The following is a 23,187-nucleotide window of genomic DNA, read 5'->3' as shown; positions in this document are numbered from 1 at the left end:
TTTGCTTGTACATACTCATATGGTAGCAAACTGTCAATCACAAGACAGGCCTGGCCTGAATCAGACTGAGCTTTATCATGCTGTTTGATTCTAATAAGAACAAAAAAACAAAATTCAAAATAAACATCATTTTGTATTCACTATGATGTGAACCTCACAACTGAGGGCGTAAATCCGGGACAAATCAAGGGCTTGAAATAAAATGTTTCCCTCTGCTGTTACTGCAGCTTACTGTAACTTTGTCTCTGAAAAGGACATGGTGGACTATTGAGTTTATTACATGCTTTCTTACTCATCATTTGTCTCAGAAATATTAATTTCATACACCAAAGCATATTTTGTGCTTATTTTCTATGACTTTTATAGTACTATAGGGCTAGTATAGTACTTAAGCTGTTAGTACTGGCTAGACTAACTGAATGTGAACTGACAGGCCTATACATAGTCAGTCACAAGCTGGTTTACATAAGGTAAAGAGGTAAACTGTGTTGCCTAACTCACGTGATTTTAATTTTTGGTTATTATGAGTTCACTTGGTGAGTTTTGGGTTTGTTGCTCATGTCATGAAAAACGCTTTGCAACAACTACACATCTCTGGGCACTGAAAATGTCTGCCGCGTCTGACATATGAGCTACGATGATGTTTGATCCAGGCTAATTTACAATATAACAAGAAATATGACTGAGTGACCAATAAAATTACAAAAGCATTATATAAATGCAAGTATATGACATTATACTTATTCTCTTTGTTTCTAGCAGCAATACCAACAGGTACCCTCATTTTGTATTGCTCATTGTTAATACTTTAAGCTGTGGCAAGATTACTACGACCCTGGAGCTGAGCAGCACATTACCTAACACCCTCATTAAAAAAAAAAAAAAAAAAGCACTGTTATGGCTTCTGTGGTTGTGCAAGTATTGTTACAAATTCACACAATGAATAGAGAAAGGGTTTAATACATGAAAGACATTTCACATTGTTACATACATAACAAAACGAGATTATTTCTGCCTCCAGAGATGCTTATTTGACTAATCCCACTAGTTTACCTCTTGGTCAGTAGCATTATCATCTCCCACAAACACCAGCAAAAACCTCCCTTGCTTTGCACTTATGTGACATTCGTAATCATTTCTTTTACATTCTAAAGGCCCGCTTAATCACTGCCAGTAGTGGTTACAGTAAAGGTATATACCTGAAGAATACAAGGGTACAAAAACAAAAGGAAAAAACAAAACTGAACTGAAAACGATTTTCATTATATATTAAATCCCTCATACAAAAAAAGATCTAGCTCTCTTAAATACATTAAGTACATATTCCAAAGTGCTATGATGCTGAAACTTGTGGTGGCACAGCAACAAAAAATGAGGTTTAAATCTTAGACTGGCAGTCGACATCAACATTCCAGTGTGTCCTCAGAGCTTTAAAGCCTACATGCAGAAACCCAACGCTCTCCTTCGAAGACTCCGCACACTGTGCTATTATTTGATGGAGTAACCTTCAAGGAAAACTCAGCCTTCAAGGCAACTGAAGAAAATGCCTACCAAGGCACAAAGTGAAGGTCTGAAATACTGCAGCTCTCTGGCAACACTATATTATAATAGGACTTAGTTTTACTGTAGTGTTTGAACAGGAATTATGTAGCAGACTTTATCTTAAAGAAATGCAGATTTTAGCTGTGATCAGTAATCACCTTTAAATAATACCTATAGTTACATTGTTAAAAACCAACGTAAATCCATCCCTCTATCCAGTTTCTTTTGTTTATCCAATTCAGGATGCTTGGAGGGGGGGCATTATTTTGCACATTATTTGCACCTGAATTTGCAATTTGCAAAATAATTACTTGCAAATTGCACAAGATCCTCTCCAGACATTGCTACAAAAATATCCTTACAACATGACAATTTAACAAAGTACATATCATCTGTTTAAATAACACTACTGTAAATTGACAGAATAACATGTAGGCAATCATTTTTTACTTTTAATGATCTTCCTAAACTTACAGAATTGTACTCTTTTAAATAAAGCACCAGGCTTTGTTAATACATGAAAATTCTGTGTTATTCAGAAATAATCCATAAGAATATAAAAATTCTAATATCACTGTTTATCCCTCTTGCAATTTGCTACCTATTTATTTATTATGCTGCAAAAATAATCAGTTCCCTTTCTATGAAAGGAGTGACACTAAAGGAAGGCTTGTATGATTATTTGGACTTTAATTTGAAGTCCAGCACTTGTTTCACTTTCCTCAACATTAAAGCAGCAATTCCAACACACATAATCAAAGTGACCACATACAGCCCCACAAATAGAACAACATCACCACTTCCGTGCAGACTTGAGTACAACTTCCTGCGGCCCACAAAGTCCAGGTAGGAGGCGTGGATCTGACACAGGGTGCAGCAAGATAAGAAAACGTGGAAGATTTGATGACTCTGTCCCACAAAATCACACCGCCCGGGGAAACAGCGCTCCAGCAGAGGGCAGGTGAAGAAGAAGGCACAGCTGAGGAAGAATGCCACCTGGCCAAAGTGGTAGATGATGGCTGGATCACTGCTGGACCAGAAGAACAGTCTCTTGGCCACTGGACTGATGTCCCAGGAATAGGCGAGTGCTGAAGGTACCACCTGGCACACCTTACGCACCCACGTTGGTAGGCTGTGGTTGCAGTATTTGCCGTAGCAGCATCCCAAACATGAAAGGCAGCTGAGGATTGCGGCGGTGGGCATGAAGATACCACTCACCAGTCCATGGACGCTTTCATCAACAGCATAGTAAAAGTGGACTACAGCGCTGCCGTACTGATACTGCGCTACCCCTACGTAGTCCAGAAAGTAGAAGCAATAATGAGCAAGGTCAGACTTTCCTCCCAGTAAGTGAGCTACAACACTGAATGCAGAGTAGGTCAAAGAGGACAGGACGAGGATGAGCAGGGGCCACGAATGACGGTCACTGATAAAGTCCACAGTCTCAGTAAGCTGGCACAATTTAATCAGCAACACTAAAAATGCCACCAGGTGAGTCCAAATGTTTAAGGTTTCATTGTGGCGCTGAAACAAGGACAGGAAGTAGTAGCGCCAGTTTTGGTTGAGTGGACGATAGCCGGTGCAGACGTAGCGTTCCCGGAAGTAGGAGGGAACCTCGGTGTCTCTGACGGTGCCGGGCATGGAGGGTGCAGCGTCAGTCAGCAACTGGGGAAACTGCCGGATCTGCTGCAGGCTGATGAACACTCGGCCGATGCTCTCCATCACAGTGGTTGCCATGATTGTCAGTAGCTGGCTGATGCACACTGGGTAGTTCCTGCAGATAGGTTTTTAAGAGTTAAAACCCACAAATTTGTTTTATTTTCAACCATTTCATTATGCTCCAACAACAGTGATACACATTGGCAAAGCAGGCTGTTGGGATGATTCCAGGGATTGTTTGAATAGATCTTTTCTGGATTCAAAGCAGAAAGCACAGTTAGGCAGTTCTTCTGATGTAAAGTATTTTAAAATAACCCTGTATATATGTATGTATGTATATGTATATGTATATATGTGTATGTATGTATGTATATATGTTAGGGGTGCAACGATACACAAAATTCACGGTTCGGTTCGGTTCGATACTTTGGTGTCACGGTTCGATATTTTTTTCGATACAAAAAAATGTTCATGCTTTTTTAATTTGTCATTTATTAAAATTATAAATATATATCTTAACTCAAACGTACAGTTTTTAAATTTAATGTTGCTGAAACAACAAAGGGATAAAATAATAAATCTATCTGATTGAGGAATCACTCATCTTTGGAAAAGAGAGTTTATTGCAGAGAAATGGCTCTTTCCAAAATAAAAGCTATACTATCCACTTCTTCTGGGCTATATTCTCAGCAGCATATTAAACATATCAGGTCCCCATAAGGAGAATCATGTGCTAACGGCTGTCTAAATGACTCGGGTAAAGTTTGTAGCATGCGTGCTTGTTGTTTTTCTCTGCTTCCACTTGTCTTTGCACTAGGATGCTGTCGGAGTAAATGTGCAGTCATATTCGTTGTGTTCCCACTAGTGCTTTCAGGTTAATCTGAAATGACGTTAACGCCACAACACGGCAAATCTCCGTTAACGAGCTACCATCCCCGTGCGTGGGGCTGGACAGCGTCAACATTTCTTTTTATCACAACTCTGGTTTTCGTGGCTTTTCAACACAATTTAAAAACTGTTATAAAGTCCACACTTTTCCCGTCAAATGTTCCGTCTGTCCTGCTCACATCTCCAATGGTTGTACACGTTGTCATTAACGTGGCTTCACTCCACATCAGCCACGCCGCCTTGGCAGCTAAAACACCGGTGTCGGCACTTAAGGACGCTGTCATAGCCTGTCAACGACGTCGATTGGCTGCGTATATACGAATGTGAATCGCATTATTGGCTGGACTATGGGATAGGTGGCATCGTTCTAATCACATACGGGAGCAACCAGTCACTTACTGACTAACACTGCAAAACAGAATTGTTAAAGTATTAATTTTAATTTCAATACAGGTTAGATTTTTTTTGTGCGCAAAGCAGATTTTCTGTGCGCAGAGACTGTGCCAGCAGTGCGCAATTGTGCACGTGCGCAGCTTAGAGGGAACATTGCTCCCAGGGACATGTTAGGCAAATCTATAACCACTACACTTTTAAGGTAATAGACAGTCCTGATGCTTGTAGAAACACTCAAACATAGAGCCTGCTTTACCTCATGCAGATGTCATATAGAGTCACTGACAGGTAGAGTAGTTCCACTCTACCTATAGGAGCAGTTTTGTGTTGTTAAGCTATGTCCTAATGCTCTTTCTCTTCCCACCTTAAGCTAATGCGCGTAACAAGACAATATATCTACGCTGAGGTGTTTTAGTCATTACCCCACTCCCCTCCAAAAACCAGAAACATTTTTCCTTATTTACATCTTTAATGATTGGCTGCAGAGCTCTGAGAGAAGCCGCCACTTCATGTGTGCTTGTGCATGTGTATTACTAAGTTTTCAATTAGAGCAGTTATTTTGCTCTCAAGTGATTATCTTGCTGTTACTGCGAGGGACCTGTTTTAAAGAGTACTCACAGTAAAGCATTTTGACACACCAAGAAGAATGAGGCAGCTTTTGTTGTATGGGTTTAGAGAGAGTTTGTGTCTCTATGTTTGGATGAACTGTGCGGCTCTTACAGCTCTTGATTCCTGCAGAGACTGCTGTACCTCGGAAGTATCAACAAAATTTGTCATATAAACCCGTCAGCTTTCCCCCCCTTGTGTTACAAACAAAGCGCGCCCCTTTCGCTTGCAGCTGTGTGCTTTATCCTCTCTTTCAGGTTATTTCAGCTTGAGCCAAGATGATGCAACAAATAAAACATTTGGTCCACAAGTCCTATCTAGAAGAAGCAAAAGTTGTAATGGGCTTCAAGAGGGGAACCAATGGAAAGATGATGAAAGGTCAAAGATCCCCTTATCTCACTCAGTACACTGCTGGGGTGCAGTGTGTGACCAAGGTGCTACTCTGCTGTCCTGCTGGATTGGCAGGTGAATTTTGTTGTGGTGACTTTTGACAGAAATCATGTGACCAGACCTCAGAGAAAAGACTCAAACCCTGGAACCCGTGGGTAACTAATCAGCTGTTTATGTTAATGTCTGGCCCAAGTTGCGTCTATTCTTTGTAACTGGCCGCCCTCACTTAACTGTAGCAGGCTAGAACCGGTCCTGAGCTCGGTTCTCCAGCCTCCTCTTCCGGTCTGTATTTCAGCAAAGGAAGGATTTTTTTTAAGTTTTGTATAATAATTTGCAGTGGCAGGCTATTGTAAAATAAGAACGCGACATCGAGAAAAAACGCAGCACCTCACACCAGTTTACTGCCTACATAAGCCCCCCTTCCCATTTTTAAAAGCATGCTACAGCCTGTTGAATATCAAACTTCCTTCGCTAAAGTTGTGTCGATTTACCAGATAATCGTGTGTATGCTACCTGCAGAGTCTTGGGGAGAAAACATCCCAAAACAGTTCTTTAAAGGTAAAAAGGAGACTTATTCGACTTAATGTGTCCGTAACATTAGCGGTCTGTTTAGTGTTCAGCTACCCATGAAGTCATAAATGGATGATGTCTCACCTGCCAGCCTGAGTTTTGTCGATGTCCGTCGGTAAAACGACCGCTCCTTCCTCCTCCGCCTGCCGACAGTACATTCAACAGATTGAATCGCTCTTCTGAAGACAGTCGAGGCGCTGGAAATGCGGCCGGAAGTTTAGTCTTTTACCCCACCCAATTAAAAGCGTTATTTTTCAGTCGTACGTCGTTGTTATTCCTGTTAGCAGTATAGTTTTGTTTCCGTTGCAAATAAATAAATAAATACATACATAATAAAATTTCATCCCTCCCCAAACACCCCCAACACTGAACTAACAACTGAACCTTATAGAGTCCAAGTGCTAAATACCCCTAATGAATGTAAAACCAACACACTGTCTCCAACACCTTTCCAGTTTTCACGCATTAAAGCTAGTCTCTTGAGCGGGAGAATGACTTTGTTTTAGTTACAAAGAGGCATATCAGGGGTACTTCCCAAAGTATAAAACATATGCTCTAAAAACTAAGTACTGTAAAAAAAAAAAACAACTACTGATATATACAAGTCAAATCTAATAATAATTGCTAGAAATACGACGATTTGCTTTTTCTGTATTATAAAATTTTAAAAACTCATTGGAAGCTATTCTACCCCTATCTTTTCGTTGCATTCGAGATTCTTAATTGTCTGGGATGGTTGTTAAACTTAATGTCGTTACAGTTTTATTTTGGAAAATGTATACCGGAAGGTGAGTCGTGCTCTTATTTTTCTGACACCGGATGGATTTTGAGGAAGAAAGTGGTTTTCTAAAAACATTAAAACGAAGTACCGAAAGAAAGTCTCCGAAGTGCGTTGCCTTAAGCCTGACCCACGTGCACAAGAATATGTTATAGATAAATATTTTTAGAAGCTGTTTTCTCATGAGCTTATTAGGAAATATGTCTTACTCTACATTTGGGAGGACATTAGAAAATAAATTTGAATCACAAGAGACCTTTCCAGACATTTAATTCAGTCTCAAAAGTCCCGGACAGATGCTAAATCAGTTCATTTGTTTGAGGGAAGGGCAGAGGAAGGTGGTTAGACAGCCTCGGGGTGATTTTTCTGGAACATTCGTTATCATTGACTTTGCTCCGGAGATTTAGAGTTTACACAGACACGATTACATAACCTGGCATTCAAGCTATGACCACACCACTTAAGTATGATTTGAACAGTGAGGCTTGTACAAACGTGTTTTATTATTGTAGTCATTTTGACCAAAAAAAGTTCTCACATTAAAAAAATTCGATTAACACACTTTGTCAGAAAAAACAAAGTTCATCCTAAAACATATTGCCTTTATAATATTGTATTATCACCACAGGACCTGTACATTGGATGCAATAAAAAAAAAAGTTTTCTCTGAATTTCTTAGAATGGAAGGTTTTGAAACAAGACAGAGGAGATAAACTCAAATCCTGAAGTGCCTTTTAAAGAAGACATTTTATACCAATTATACTTTACTCTCAGATCTATTATAAAGGTGCTGCTTTTGGGAGTGAATCAAACATGAAGGTCATATCTGCATGTTTAGATTTAGGATTAATATTGGAATAATACTGGATTTTTAGCATAACCCCTGTTCCTTTGTATTCGTATTCTTATTCCAATTTATTCTATTTATCCCTTTTGTATACTCTGTATTAGGGGTGGGCGGTATAAACGGAATAGGGTAGAAACGATATAAATTTAGCCAACGGTAGAGATTTTAGAGTAAGTAAGGTTAGGGTTTTATTGTTTTTAGCGTTTTAGGCTGGGAGTTGCTCACAGTAAACCAGTGGCACCAAACTTGGCAAGAGGTTTGAATTAGGGGTGGGCAGCATAGACCGCGATAGCGCATGTTGATGATGTCATCAAGCTGCGCCTGTTTTGGTCGAAAGCATTGCAGCAGCTGCAAACAACATCACAATGTTGAGAAACTCCCTGTAAAGCTTTCATCCTTCCATAAGCAGGTCCTCTTAGCGTGGACCCTCATTTATAAACACAACTTCTCACCTCACAAATACCTTATCTGGAACAACAGAGATATTTTATATAAAAATAAATCACTTTTCCTGGAAACTTGGATCCAAAATGGGATCCTGTTGGTGGCTCAGCTGGTTAATAGAGAGGGACAACTACTTACTTACAACGACTTTATTGCACTATATAATTTTCCAATCAGTGTTCAGGAATTCTCAATGGTGCTTGGTGCCATACCCTCAGGGACTTTAATGTTATATAAAAACACTGACAGCTCGATCTCTACCTCAGTCACTCTCTCTGGTCCAGCTGAGTCACCAATAGGAAAAATCTGCTTTTCACAGGAACTTGGTAATAGCAATAAAAGAATACGTAGTTTATTCCAAGAAGATATCGTCTCTCTCCCATATATAATATCTTATTGGAACCGATTTGTTCCAGATATCAAGTGGAAGACAGTCTGGATGGTCCCCCATAAATATTTGATTGTAAATAAGGTAAAAGAAGTCTCATTTAAAATTCTACATAAATGTTATCCAGCCAGTCACTACATGGTAAAATTTAAAAGGGACATAAATACTAATTGTACTTTCTGTGGGGATCATCCAGAAACTGTGACACATCTTTTTTGGTACTGTTCTTTTACACAGAGATTCTGGAAGGAATTTAGCGGGTTTGTTATTGTCCATATTTTAAGGGAGTTTTCTTTACGATGGGAAAATGTTTTATTCTGTTTCTTTAAGTTCCCCAAGAAGCATGATAAATGTTTTTTTATGATAAATTTGTTAATACTTTTAGCTAAATTTTATATCCATAAATGTAAGTTTACTAACAAAACACCATATTTCTGTCATTATTTTAAGGATGTGGAAATGTACATACAATCAATATCAGACTCCACCAACAAAAAGGCTCTCAAAACAATTTATGTATGTGAATTTTTGCGTGTATTCTTATAATTGTTACCTTTTTCTTTTACCCCTGGCTTTGTGTGTTCATGTTCTGTTGTTTTGTATACTTCATCTGTTCGTATGTTGTATACTCATTGTTTGTTAAATAAAGTTTATTTAAAAAAAAAAAAAAAAAAAAGCTGCAAACAACATCATCAGCAAATTATGCCGGGCGACAGTAATAGCAAAGAGACAAGCACTTTTGGAATATGGGGAAAGCCAAAAAATGCGCTTTCTCCACTTCCCTACAATTGATTCATTAGTGCTGAATTCTCTCGCAGCTGCTCTATCCGGTTGTTCAGTGATGACGCGACGAATCCTACTTCCGGGTCTAAAGTAGTCTGCGTTTAATATGGCTTTTGTGTTGTTAACATGTTTAATGTTATGTATTTTCTTCTATTTGATCTCAAAAAGCTCCTAAAACAGTCAGTGATCACTGTTGACCTCCCTCGGCTTTTATTACCGCTAATCATTTATTTAAGCTCAGTTTTTAAAACCTTAGGATGTAGCTACAGCCCAGCCCATGCTGCAGTATATGAATGACTAACCTCGTATTGTGGATGGATTATCTCAGTTGTTCTCCTGGCTGAAGTTTGGTCCTTTTACAGCATCCTGCCATGCGATTACATTTGTTCCTGACCACCGAGAACACTCACGTTAACTTTTATCGAGTGGAAAAAAAGTTAGCTTGTTTATATTATGCTAACATAGCTGTGTCGCTAGCGGTCACGTAGCAAATCATTATATACCAGCTAGCCCAACTTCAGTAACCCTACAAACGTCACTGCTGTTTAGTTTTCGGTCTTCATTTATGCTGGAAGTGATAGCAGAGCTGTACGTTTTAATTTGTTTCCAAAACCCCGCAGTCAGGACATGCTATATTGTATTTAGATAGAAGCTAGCGAGCTAACTCCCTGCTAACTTCTAACTCCGTTAAATGTCATAAATTCCGTTTTCATGGATGCCTGGATGTTAAACTCAATTGTTACACCTGGTAGAGCAGAACGCTGATCATTTTATTAAAGATGAAAGACTTTAGACAGTTTTTCAACTCTCAGTAATGCCATAGTGATCGTTTGATATATGGACCTGCAGCAGAGTTTAGGTCCAGACACGGCTAGTGACGTCAGACTGAACAACCGGATTCCCATGTTGTTGCAGTATATTAATCACTAACCTCATATTGCGGATGGATCATCTCAGTTGCTCTCCTGTCTGAAGTTTGGTCTGTTTATAGCATTCTGCCATGCAACTGCATTTGTCCCTAACCACCAGAACTCCTCACGTTAACTTTTATCGAGTGGTAAGAAGTTAGCGTTCATCCTTCAGCTTCACTGTGCTAATGTTATGCTAATGTAGCTGTTTTGCTAATGGTCACGTAGCACATCATTAGCAGAGCTGTACGTTTTCAATTTTTCAAAAATGGTAAATGGCCTGTATTTGTATAGCGCTTTACGCATCCAGTCATCTACCCATTCACGCACACATTCACACAGAAATCTGTCAGAACATGGTATATCTGTTTAGGTGGAAACTAGCGAGCTAACTTCCTGCTAACTTCTAACTCCGTTGAATTTAATAAGTTCTGATTTCATGGATGTCTGGATGTTAATTTTAATTTTTACACCTGGTAAAGCAGCAACGCCGATCATTTTATTAAAGATGAAAGAATTTAGACAGTTTTAATTCTCAGTGATGCCGCAGTGTTCGTTTGACTTTGGGACCTGATGTAATGGAGTTTAGGACCCAGATTACTCCGCGAGGCTCCTGACTACGGCAGCCGTAATGCTCCAATAATCCATCAAGTGGTACGCCTTCATAGTTTACCAAAGTCGTACTAAAACATTTTTGACAGATTTCTGCGCGCCGTGTACCACATAAAATCGGTTCGACGTCAGTAAGCACACCCAGAATTTATACATAAAGCACACTGTCGATGTTTGAGAAAATTAAAGGATTGTAAGTGTGCCTTATCGTGTGCAAAATACATTATACAGAAAAAAGAATGTATTGCGATATATATCGTTACCGCACATGCTTCAAATTATACAGTGATATGGATTTTAGGCCACATCGCCCAGCCTTAACTCAAAGGTCTATCTTATAAAGACCTTTTTTGTTTTTGTTTTATTTAGACCTGGTTTAATTCTGGCCGTTGCAAAGCCTGGGTCGTGTAGCAGCCAACATCTTCTCCAGAGAGGTTGTCCCGGTGAGGGAGAAGTTCATGGCCCACTTCTCGGCGGAGGGAGCAGTGTCTTGGCAGCCAAAAGAATAGCCTATTTGAAGTCCCAGTGACTTCCCCACAACGGCTCTTTTAAGAGCCACCCACAAACCTCTAAAGAGCGTTCCTGCCTTTTTAAAATTTTCTTAATAAGTGGAGCTTGTCTCCAAAATAAACTAACCTCTCTTTATTCTCTTAAATAATTGGTCTTCACTATGTTCCAATATAGTAGTAAATTTTTTTATTGGCCAATATTAAAGTTATTATTATATTTAATCAATTATATCATTATTAGTTATTACAGCAGTGAACATGAACTCTGTGACAAATACTGAGCTTCAGTAAAGATTCAAGTTGAAGTTATTTATATTTCCTATCAACTTAAATCTTCACTCAAAGACCAGTATCTTTGACAGTGTATATATAGATGTATTATACATAAGATAAGATGACCTTTATTAGTCCCACAGGTGGGAAATTTGTTTCGTTACAGCAAAAGTGCAAAGTTATGTAGCAGAAATTAGAAAACACTGGAATGGAATAAAATAAAATACTATATACAATAAGATTAGATAAAACTATAACAAAATAATGAAATAGAATAATATATACAATAGAACAAAATAGAATACAAATGCTATATACAGCTGAGTAAGAAAATACAAAAGTACAACTTTGTCAGAAAAAGAATTGCACTTATAGCAGTCTTATTGCACATGTGTGGGTTTGATCAGCTGCAAAAGTCTTTTTGTAGAGTCTGACAGCAGTGGGGAGGAAAGACCTGCGAAACCTCTCCGTGGGTGCCGCAGCCTGCCACTGAAGGAGCTGCTCAGTGCTGTCAGATTCTCCTGCATGGAGTGGGAGATGTTGTCCAACAGGGATGAAAGCTTAACCATTCAAACATTCTCCTGTCACCAATGGCGTGTCCAGCGGGGTGGCCTGGGGGGGCACAGGCCACCCCCAAACCAGACTGGCCACCCCAGGTGCCACCCCAAAGGCAAAACAATAAAATTCAATCAAATATCAAATGTCCGATTATGTTTTCACGGTGACGCTCAGATATCCGAGTGTAAGTGAATGCAGCATCGCTTCTGCGCTATGCGCATCACGTTAGCAAAGGTAGGAGAGCCAAGCGCGAAAGACGGCACTGCAGGAAACAATTTTTCGGTGAAAGAAAATGAGGACAGAATAAATGTCCCGGTAAGTAATATCAAGTTTGTTGAGTTTAGTAAACTTCGGTGAAATTAGAATACCAAGGAAAAAAATAACACTTAAAGAATTATTGCAGCTGTGGAATATTTCAGACAGTATGCTACTGAGGGCAGCTAACATAAGAGTTATGAGTTATAAGATATAATCTAAGTCGTAACATTGCTGTATGGAGCTGCAAATTTGGTTGCAGGTTAACATAGCTGGACTGGCCATCGGGCATATCCCCAGTGACTTATTTTTTATTTTTTTTTGTAATGGCATGAACAATGAGAGGTGGTGGATTGGCCAGATGCAGGTCGATGTGTAGAAATAACTCCGTTGTTTGGTGGTGGCTATGACGGGGCTTCCACAGAGGCAACAGGTGGATGAGGGAAGGGGAGGCAGGAGGAGAGACCCGAAGCAGCCACCAGTCCGAGTGTCAGGTGAACTGAACTTCAGGTAAGAAGTTATGACCTGCAGTCTATCTGGGTCAGATATAAACCAAGTTTAGGTGGAGTTTATTTTCATGTTGCTGACTTTTTACTGTCAGTTGCAATAACTCATACTGCGTTCTAGCCAGTTTGACGGAGTTTTTATACAGCTGGGTGGGTGCTATGATGTTACTGATAGTGAACTTTATTTTATTCATAAGGTTAGTAGAGTTGCCAACGGCTCCTTAAAAAAATGGAATGGTCCCTCAATCAGAGAAAATATTACACGTTTCGTATTGAGCTGAGAAGAGACGCAGTTTGTCCTGGACTTTCGCTATAATGAAAAAAAGACACAAAGCTGGAGTTATTCTGTCGTTACGCTGCACAGCTGCCTCTTCTTCTCTCATTCTCTCCCCCTCCCTCTCCTGTTGCTACTTCAATCATGAAACTGATCAATGATCAGCTGATCGGCTTTTCTCTCTTGTTTGTTTATCGCCCACTTTGCGCCAGAAAGAGGAAACCAGCAGATATTGCGCTAAACAACAGCAGCACATTTAAGCTTGATCAGCTGTTGTTAGAATGTATTTAATATTAATTTCTAGTATCAGCTGATGTTTGCTGGAGCCACAGCTGTAAAGCTGCTGGTCATGATGTCTGTTTAGATATGTGGTGAGAGGGAAACATGAAGATGAAACCAGGAGATGTCCTTACTGAATCATCAGAGCTGAACAGGTGATGGAGAAACAGGTTTACCTTTTAGGTGACATGAATGAGTTGAAGTTATCAACTGTTTCTGAGAGACAAATAACACCAGGATCCTTTTTTATGTAGCTGACAGCTGGTAACTGTGCAGGGGCAGGTCTAGCAAAGTTTTGCCAGGGGGCCAGGTAGGGCATTAACAGGGAAAGGTGGGCACAAAGAAATACTTTTCTTTCTTATTCTCATTTAAAATACCTAGTTTTTATTAAATAATTATCTAAATCTTACAACCAAAGTTTTTATCTGACGTAAAATGTATAGAAATCATACATATACCAACAAGACTGTACATCACTGTCACAACAGCATTTGTTTTCATTCAAAGTCTTTATGGCTTTACTACCTGGTGGGTCGGTCTGTAGTGAAAATGCCCGATTTTTTGTCCCAGTCCAGCCCTGCAGGTTAATACTGGCAGTGTCACCATGCCAGCTGACTGTATTTTATCATCAGCCAGTGTTGTTCTTGATCAATATTACCAAAGTTTACCATAAGGCAGCATAGAAAGTATTTACTTGCTTTCAGGTTTTATTCAAATGTTAGTCTTTTCATTTGTTTCCCCACTTTTTTCCTGTTTCAAAATCAAACACCAGTTTGTGAGAAGATTATCTTCTTTTTTTAACAGGCAGATAAAGTTTTGCATTGGCATTGGCTAATTTGTCAATTGTTTGTTACAAATGTTCGTATTTTAATTTTCAAAAATGTTTTTGCCCAAAACATATGTGCACTATATGTCAGTAAAAATACTATGCAAATATTGCTGTCCTTGAATGCTGAGTAAACACTGACAAAGCACTGATTGTATCTCTTGTACTTTATCAACGCAGTATCTAAAAACTTTGCACCGTAGTGGTTAAAATCTCATTCTAATAAGAGTTAAAAGTGCATTTGGTTATTAGGTTTATAGGATTATTGAATTATGGTTAAGGGTTGGTAGAATTTTTTTTTTAAACATTATCTGCCAATTAAATCTGCCACCCTTCTCCAAATCTGTGCCCCTACCTGGCCCCCCCAACAAAAATTTTCTAGACACGCCACTGCGGCTGTCACTCACCACCTCCACTGGGTCCAGAGGGCATCCTACAACATAGCTGGCCCTTCGAATCAGCCTGTTCAGTCTCTTCCTGTCCCCGGCAGAGATGTTGCCGCCCCAGCAGACCACACCGTAAAAGATAGCTGAGACATAAGAGACAAATATTGTTCTTTTAATATGTTGGCATTACTAAATTTGGCTCAATGCTTACGTATATGTGTAAAAAGAAAGTGTACAAGCTCTGATAACTATTTCTGACAGAATAAAGAGTAGACTGATATATTAAATGTTCCTGTATTGGGTGAGAAAATCCTACCATGTCATAACTGCTTTAAGTCATACAGAATAGATATCAGAGCCTTAAACGGGGCGATCGTGGCTCAAGAGTTGGGCGTTCATCTTGTAATCGGAAGGTTGCTGGTTCGAGCCCCGGCTCCGACAGTCTCGGTTGTTGTGTCCTTGGGCAAGACCCCGTTGCCTACTGGTGGTGGTCGGGCCACCAAACCACGCCTGCGCCACATTCACAGAGCCACCAGTTAATTGTGGCATGCTTCAGCTCAGTGAGATGAGCAGCCGTTCTCAGACCAGGAGGCCCTGTTTCAAATCCTGCTTATGGCAACATTTTCTTCAGTTAACACTTCAACTGTTTAAACTCTTTTCCACACAAATTTCAGCTTTTTCACCTCTTTTTAGCAAAATTTTCAGTTTTTCACTACTTTTCAGCACTAATTCCAGCTTCTTAAGCTGTTTTAGCACAAACTTCAGCTTCTTTCCCCCTTATACAGTAGAAAGTCTGCTGATTCACCCCTTTTCAGTACAATTTTTAGCTTTTTCACCTCTTCTTAGCACAATTTTAATCCTCTTCTGCTCTTATCAGCACAATTTTCAGCCTTTTCACCTCTTTTCAGCACAATTCAGCTTCTTCTGCACAGTTACCCTTTTTTTTACTCTCATCATATCTTTCTTTTGGATCAGAAGTGGTTTGGTGCAGTGGGATGCGCAGCTGCTGGGAGACCTGGTGGCAAGGGTTCGAGCACTACGTGGGACCGATGCTGCACATCTTCTCTGCCTGCATGTAATCTGCTTTCTTGACACTCTTCAGTATAGTCTTTTAAATAAAGCTTTCTGTTTTCAACAGAAAGCTCTCCTTCTTCTGCTGTTTTCAGATTCCACTACACGGCATTCACACTGCATTTTCGCAGGAAATGGAACTTTTTCTAGTTATTCTAGTTGCTCAGACCTTTGCTGGTTAACTACTCCCTCAGTTTTCAGCCGATTTTCACCATTCAAACTTTAAACTGTTCCGCTCCTTCTCCCGATGTATGCTATAAGTTTTGGTGCTCATAACCTTTATACTTTTTCAGATATTAAGCTTTTTATGCCATTTTTGGACCTATTTTGCTGAATGGGACCACATTATCAGTGTGATCACCAGTTTAGCTTTCCGGGGTGAGCAATACTTTAGCTCAGTGAGATGAACAGCAGTTCTCAGAGCAGAAGGGTAAGGTTCGAATCCCCCTTATGGCAACATTTATTTCAGTTAACAGTTTAACTGTTTTTACTCTTTTTAACACAAATTTTAGCTTTTTCACCCCTTTTCAGCAAAATTTTCAGTCACTTCTGCTCTTTTCAGCACAATTTTCAGCTTTTTCACCTCTTTTCAGCACAATTTAGCTTCTTCTGCACAGTGCACATTTTTTCTCTCATCATATCATTGTTTGAGCCCAGAGCTGGTTTGGCTCAGTGGGATGAATCGCCGCCGTAAGATCTGGTGGCAAAGGTTCAAACCCAACATGTGACATTTGCTGCACATCTTCCCTGCTTTCTTGACACTCTTCAGTCTAGTCTTTCAAATAAAGCAGATTTCTGCATAGAGTTCAGCTTGTACACAGTGTTTTCAGCAGATAGTTCTCCGTCTTCTGCTGTTTTCAGATTCCACTGCACAGCATTCACAGTGCACTTTTGCAGGAAATGCAACTTTTTCTAGTTAGAGAGAAAGAATCTGTCTCTAATTCCATTAAAAATGTGTTTTCTTGAGCAGTATTTGAACTGTAAATTTGTACTCATGCTCTAATCTTTCACATAACATCCATAACATGTGTGTGTAACTTCATCTACATTTACTTGAGCAAGCAGAGTGTCTTTTAGTGTTACAGACACATCAGCAGTAACCCTGTTCCTCTTCACAGTTTTAAATATAGACCTAAGTGTGCTGATAAAAAAATTTGTAAAGACTACAATGTTTGCCACTCCCTCCTTCTCACTGTTTATCTCTCACAGAAGTATTTGCACACTTCCTGTTGTTAACCACACTCGTTTAGTAATACATACTCCCTGTTTCTACTTTTTCCCCCCACGCTCTAACATTCTCTCAGTTAACGTTAACATTGTCTGTTTTTGATGCTGTTACATTGGAGTTTATTTTGTTATATTGATACTTGCTACTTTTATTTTATTAAAAATCATTTGTAAGGGTGGAGAAAAGTTGTTGCATTGCTACACTAAAGCGGATTTTAACATTTTCAAAGGCATATCGGACATAGTGAAGACATGGATTTGGACAAAAACACTTACGTTAATATGGCAGTTACATTGTGTATAAAGGAGAATATGAACTAAATTTGAAAAGAGTCAAAAGCAGAAGTACATTCCTAATAATGTACTAAGAAAAAGTAGACTCCTGTAAAACTAGAATAGTGTGACATCTAGTGGACAAAAATGTAAACTCAAATTAACACAAACCTTGCAAGCACCAGCTGATAATCATGTGTGTGTGTGTGTGTGTGTGTGTGTGTGTGTGTGTGTGTGTGTGTGTGTGTGTGTGTGTGTGTATATATATATGTGTGTGTGTGTGTGTGTGTGTGTGTAGCTGTGTAGTCTTGTAGCTGTTAATAACTGTTAATATGACACCCCATAATCTTCCTATAATAATCTGTGTGTTTGTTTCATTGTCCAACAATTCCTGCTGCACAATCAGGATTTAAGCAACAAAACTAGGCACACAGGTTGGTCTCAGGCCTCTCAAGGCTCTTACCTATAGCAGATGGTATGATGTCATTTGGCAACAATTTTATGTATTTATTTACATTTATGCAACAATAGCACCTTATGAAACCATTACAATAATTTTTATTTTACAGCTGAACTGTACTATATTATGGGTATGCACTAATAATTACAATAATAAAAATAATGATAAAATAAAACAAAAAACAAAAGCTGAATTTTAAGTGAGTTACTTGATTTAGTTTTGAAAAAATCAGATGTCACTGTCAGAAGAACAGAGGAGTCTGCTATTCACATATGTTGCACTGTAGAGCATTATTGCATGAGGTATGGAAGATTTCCTGCTTGTGTCCTTATGGCAGCGGTACTGAAAGTGAGAAAGTGCTGTGGAGCGTCAGATACTTGTACTCCTCCACCAGGCCATTTGGATTTACTCCTTCTTCTGAACATCATTACCAGTCTGGTCTTATTAAGTAAGCCTGCAGTAAGATGCAGTGTGTTTAGTGAAGTGTGGATTAATTTAATCCAGTGTAAATTGTGATTTAGGAAAGATTTGCATACAACTACAATGCATTTGACCTCATACTCAGCTCATATCAAAGTCTTTTTAAAAGTAAACCCCCTCATCATTGTACTTTAAGCTCTGCTGTACCAGCGATTCTTCAGTCAGTCATTCATATCACAACAAACTAAGTGCTACATACTGTGTGCAGCGAGCAAAGATATTTGGGACTTTAGCCCCCAAAACAAACAGACCTAAAAATGTGAGCCTTCATATAATATCAAAAAAGATATCAATATCCCCACTTCAGCAAATTACACTCAATGAGTGGACTGATTGATTGTAAGAAGTAGGTTTGTGTGCGTGTGTGTCTGACCAGCACTTCCGCTTTTGTGACTGTAAAGTAACAATGAGGGAAAGCCCTGTGTTGCTGCAAAGCGAAAGCAAGGAGTGTTTTCCTCTCTCTAGTTACACTCTTAGCCAATAAAAAGGACACATTTTAACCTCCTTTCCTTTTTCTTTTTTTTTTACACATCCTTTCAGAAGACTTCACTAACTAAATATGTTTCTAAAAGTGTGTAATTAGACCCTCTTGTCATTTCTTGGATGTGTAACCACTGTCCGGGGAGCTGAACTGGAAACTATCGGATGCTTGACATTTTACTTTCCAAACCTATGACTGAAAAGAATACTGTGTCACCGAGTTACAGTCCCTAAAGCAGCCCGTCTCCAGGCCTAATTGGGTTGGATGGCTCAGCCAGAAATCGAGGTGGCATTTTGCCGGAGAATTCCCTCAGCTCCCCAATGATGAGCCCAGTGTGCCTTCCTTTATCAACGTCTGCCTGCTTTTGCTGAGTAGTTTGTTTTTGCCCTTCGCACAATTTATCACCTGTCACATCTAATGGGACCCAGTATAGAGTACAGAGAGCCCTGGTGGATCCCTTGGGTTCATCTTTGTTTCCATTTCCACCACTGCCATAGATAACTCCTTCAATAGCTGGAGCCCTCCACCTCCACAGTGCTGGAGGGTTTCTGTGCGCTGGCATGGAAACAAATAAAGGCCTTTGCAATAAACAGGATAGAAGTTCCATTAAAGCCTTTGTGGTGAGATTGAATTTGGATGATAACAACGGACCTATTTGACTCAAAACTGGGAAGTTTTGTTGGCAAAGTCTTAAAGAGTCTGAGTGAATGTATTTGTTCCCCAAAGTTACAAAGTAATTTAGATACACAGAGCAGGTACAAATATGCCCAAAAGGTCATGGAAGGATGAGTGAAAATCTGTAAGTCTCACAAAAATGTTTTCTCTGCCCCCTTCAAAAGGAGTGGTGTCATCATCATCATCATCATCGTCTTGTTTCTGCCCTATCATATCTCTCCTCTAAGCGGAAGGTTTGGCTATTACTGCTTTTGAAGGATGTTTCTAAATATTTATCCACAGCCACACACTGTATAATAGATCAAACTCATTCCACAGGATCAATTAATTTGAGATGGAAAACTTAGATTTAATTTGAGTGTTTTGACTAAAACAGCTTTTAGTTTCAGTCATAATTTAGGCATCTAAGTTCTTATAGTTTTACTCAGTTAAATAGCATAAGATTATAGTGTTTCAGTTGACTAACAGTGTAGGTGTAACAGTTTGGCGTGTTTTTACTAGTGAGAGTCATCCACACAGTTTTCAAAGCATCTTACTTTTCTTGACATCAAATGCAAAACGTGTCCACACATCTACCTGTTTCTTGTGTTGACATTTTATGGCATTTTCATGAGTGTTACGACCCGGCTCAAAAGCCGCAACATAAATAAGGAGACGGACACCAGAATTTAGGTGAGAAGAGGTTCTATCTTAAAATGCGTTGCAAGTTGGCTAAAATAGCTGGTACTACCAAGGCAAGGGCTAGCGAGCCTACCCTGAAAGCCTGCCTCAGGTATGCTTTTATCCACACCTGACTAGGCGTGGCCAATTAGCAACAGCTGAACACACTGAGGAGATTAGGGGCTGCAGAGGGGGCGTAAGAATGAGAAACAGGGACCATGGGAGCTAGCTGTACCATTTCCCATTGAGTTGGATTAAATGATTAGCTTGTGTTAAGTGTAAAATTAAGCCTTTTCATGTTTTTATAACCTTAATACTATAGGTTTTCACATGCGTGCACACGTTCTTATCTTCTTCGGCTCTTATTATCTTGGTTTCCCTGACGACCACCTCTTTTTCCTCCTTTCAGCACCTCTTGCCCACACCCTGCTCTCAGATGAGTGTTAAAAACTGTAAGTACAACTCGGGGAGCTTTTCTTGAGTAAAGCACTTATGGGCTGTATCCACTTTGAAAATGGTGAAAAAATAAAAGGAATAAATGTTGTTTTTTTTTTGTCAATAAAGGAAATAATAATGGAATAAAAACAGAAACATTTCCACGATACCCGTTTCTTCGGTTGTACATTTTCAGAAAAGTTAGTGATCCCAGTTTGTTTGGGGGATTTTATGTTTTTAAATTTTGTTTTATAATATAATACACATACTCACAAAAATGCATTTTCCTTACAAGTGTGGAACCATTTAATGGGAAATAAACCGACTTTCCATCAGCATAAGATTAAGATTGCCAAGAAGCATTGTTAGAACAAATAATCGACCAAACACTATGGAACGCCAGGACTGCCATAATGAATTAATTAAATACACCATTAAATAATTAATTAAATGTGGCAATAATTAATTAAAATTGGAATTAATTAATTAAATAAATAGTTATGACACATGTAATTAATTAATTATTGACACATTTAATTAATTATTTATGTATTTCACATTTTAATTAATTATTGACACATGTAATTAATTAATTATTGACACATTTCATTAATTATTTATGTATTTCACATTTCTGCACAAGATAAGTAAATATAGTGTTTTCCCCGAGCGCAGAGCTGCTGGAGCTCGTTTCCTTACAGAGCACTTTATAGGCGAACAGCTTTATCAGCGGCTGATGTCCAATCACCGGCACACAGCTTTCAAACCTCAGCTGAGTTTTAGCTCTCAGTGGTTAAACGCTGGACTTCATTCACTCAGGTTCTGTCTGTCGGGTCACGTTTACTTCGCTGTTTTATTTACAACTGAGCAAATCGGTTTGGCTGAGGTTAAAGTTACGTTTCATAACTGCATAGTTTCACAGACGTTTAATGGTTCACTGGCACATGTGTTAGACTGAACTATCATCTAAATATCATCTGTTTTTTAATAGTTATTCAACTGTATTCTAAGCACCAGCTGTCTGTTAGAATGTGATTTTTTTTCTCTCTCTGTTGGCAGAGGTATAAAAATGCGCAGGAAAATCTGACATGCATGGCGAACTTCACCGACGATATTTAGGGAGGAATAAACACACATCAAACATAAATGAACCATTTGCCTGTCTCCATAATTGAGAGCATTTTCTCTTCTTATGTCAACACTCTCTCTCTTTTTTTTTTTTCTTTTTTTTTTCTTTTTCGGTCATGTTATGTTTACCTGTCAAAGGCTTGTTACAAACTATGAAACACATTGTGCAGACTTCTGGATGTTAGAAGAAAACTAATACTGCTCATGAATGAGACTAAAGGCAGGAAGGTGTCCTTTAAAACTAAACATGTTAATAGGACCTCCCTGTTTATATCATAGTTTATGATATAGCACGTGTATTTCAGTAATAGCCTGCTGAGGCCACTATACGTGCTGGCCTCATATCAAATGTGAAGGCAGACTGAGTCTATGTTTGACGTTTTTTATATCTAATCTTCCTTTTCAAACATTTAAACAGCAGCGAGTCTGCAGCTGAGGGAATACAAATTCAAATTGTCGGAACAGGTTTGCTCGTTTCTTGGATTCATTTGGTGGTTTATTAAATGTATAACTGTTATTCTAATCTGCTGCTGAGTCTCTTACACTTTTCTTTATGCTGTATATTTTCACGTCTCTGGAATAGTTGGCAGTTAGATAGTCAGCTGGGAAACTTTGTGTTAACTCATGGAGCTGAGGATATCGTGGATATGCTGACCTCGCTGCGTGGTGTACAGAGCGAGGTCAGCATGATTAATATTCACAATAAAAATATTAGCCGAACATCATGAAGTCTGTATGTGTTTCATAGTGTCGAACAACCTTTGTACAGTTAAAGCCAGCAGTTACTACATGACGGAAACACCAACGTTATCTCTTTTATGTGTTTATACACAGGTCACGCTGATTACTGAACAAAAACCCAAAGATCAGATGTTAAACAGATTTATTTGCTCTCTCTCCTCCTTAAACATGTTTTTAATGTTAGTTATAATTCAGAATTGGCGACTGAAACACGTAGGACACATAAGAACATCAGGAAATAAAACATCGATAAATATAACCTCAGTAAAAGAAGTCAGCGGGGGTTACTACAGCTGTGTACCGGGGCCTGCGCTTTGTCGGTGGGATTGCTTGCGAGGCGAGCGGGTCTATCCCACGCTTTGCCGTGAGACTGGGCAGACATCTCCGAAATCATCGAAACACTTTTGCAAAGAGGCTGTATCTTGACAAACCGACCAGACACATGAAGATTAAACCACTACATTCTCGGCTAAAAAAATATTAAAACGGTATTTGGTAACACACAAACAGGGTTTTTCAAAGCTCAGTTCTGTTAGCTTCCACATGCCGGTTGTTGTGTGCTAGAAACAATGGCCACCAGGCCAAAGCAATGGTTTTGACTCGATCAGCGTTAACCCCGCCCCCTGAGTTTGATGGGTGAGGCTGACAGATAAAATTATTTCATGACGAGAGCCAGGCGTCAGGACTGCCAAAATGAAATAAATAAATATATCATTAAATAATTAATTAAATGTGTCAATAATTAATGAAATGTGTCAATAATTAATTAAAATGTGAAATACATAAATAATTAATTAAATGTGTCAATAATTAATTAATTAAATGTGTCAATAATTAATTAATTAAATGTGTCAATAATTAATTAAAATGTGAAATACATAA

General features: G+C 39.0%; 1 protein-coding gene across 1 annotated transcript; it reads right to left on the bottom strand.

Moving 5' to 3' along the window:
• Nucleotides 1-960: 960 nt before the first annotated feature.
• Nucleotides 961-6,238, bottom strand: paqr7a (progestin and adipoQ receptor family member VII, a). The gene is made up of 2 exons (XM_085395749.1): nucleotides 6,133-6,238; nucleotides 961-3,316 (listed from the first exon to the last, which is right to left on the bottom strand). Exons 1-2 carry the CDS (start codon nucleotides 6,204-6,206, stop codon nucleotides 2,221-2,223), a joined length of 1,170 nt encoding a protein of 389 aa, XP_085251875.1. The 5' UTR covers nucleotides 6,207-6,238; the 3' UTR covers nucleotides 961-2,220.
• Nucleotides 6,239-23,187: the final 16,949 nt, after the last annotated feature.

The sequence above is a fragment of the Rhamphochromis longiceps genome, linkage group LG22 (genome assembly GCF_057381845.1).
Source record: "Rhamphochromis longiceps isolate RC_006_pf linkage group LG22, R_longiceps_female_GT1.1, whole genome shotgun sequence".
Lineage (NCBI taxonomy): Eukaryota > Metazoa > Chordata > Actinopteri > Cichliformes > Cichlidae > Rhamphochromis > Rhamphochromis longiceps.
This window is presented reverse-complemented; position numbering and strand designations above follow the sequence as displayed.

What these genes read in the sequence shown, in the direction of transcription:
- paqr7a (XM_085395749.1), bottom strand. Translation starts at nt 6,206, where the DNA reads ATGTACTGTCGGCAGGCGGAGGAGGAAGGAGCGGTCGTTTTACCGACG. An exon ending in GACAAAACTCAGGCTGGCAG is followed by an intron (nt 3,317 to 6,132) that starts GTGAGACATCAT and finishes ACCTATCTGCAG; the next exon opens with GAACTACCCAGTGTGCATCA.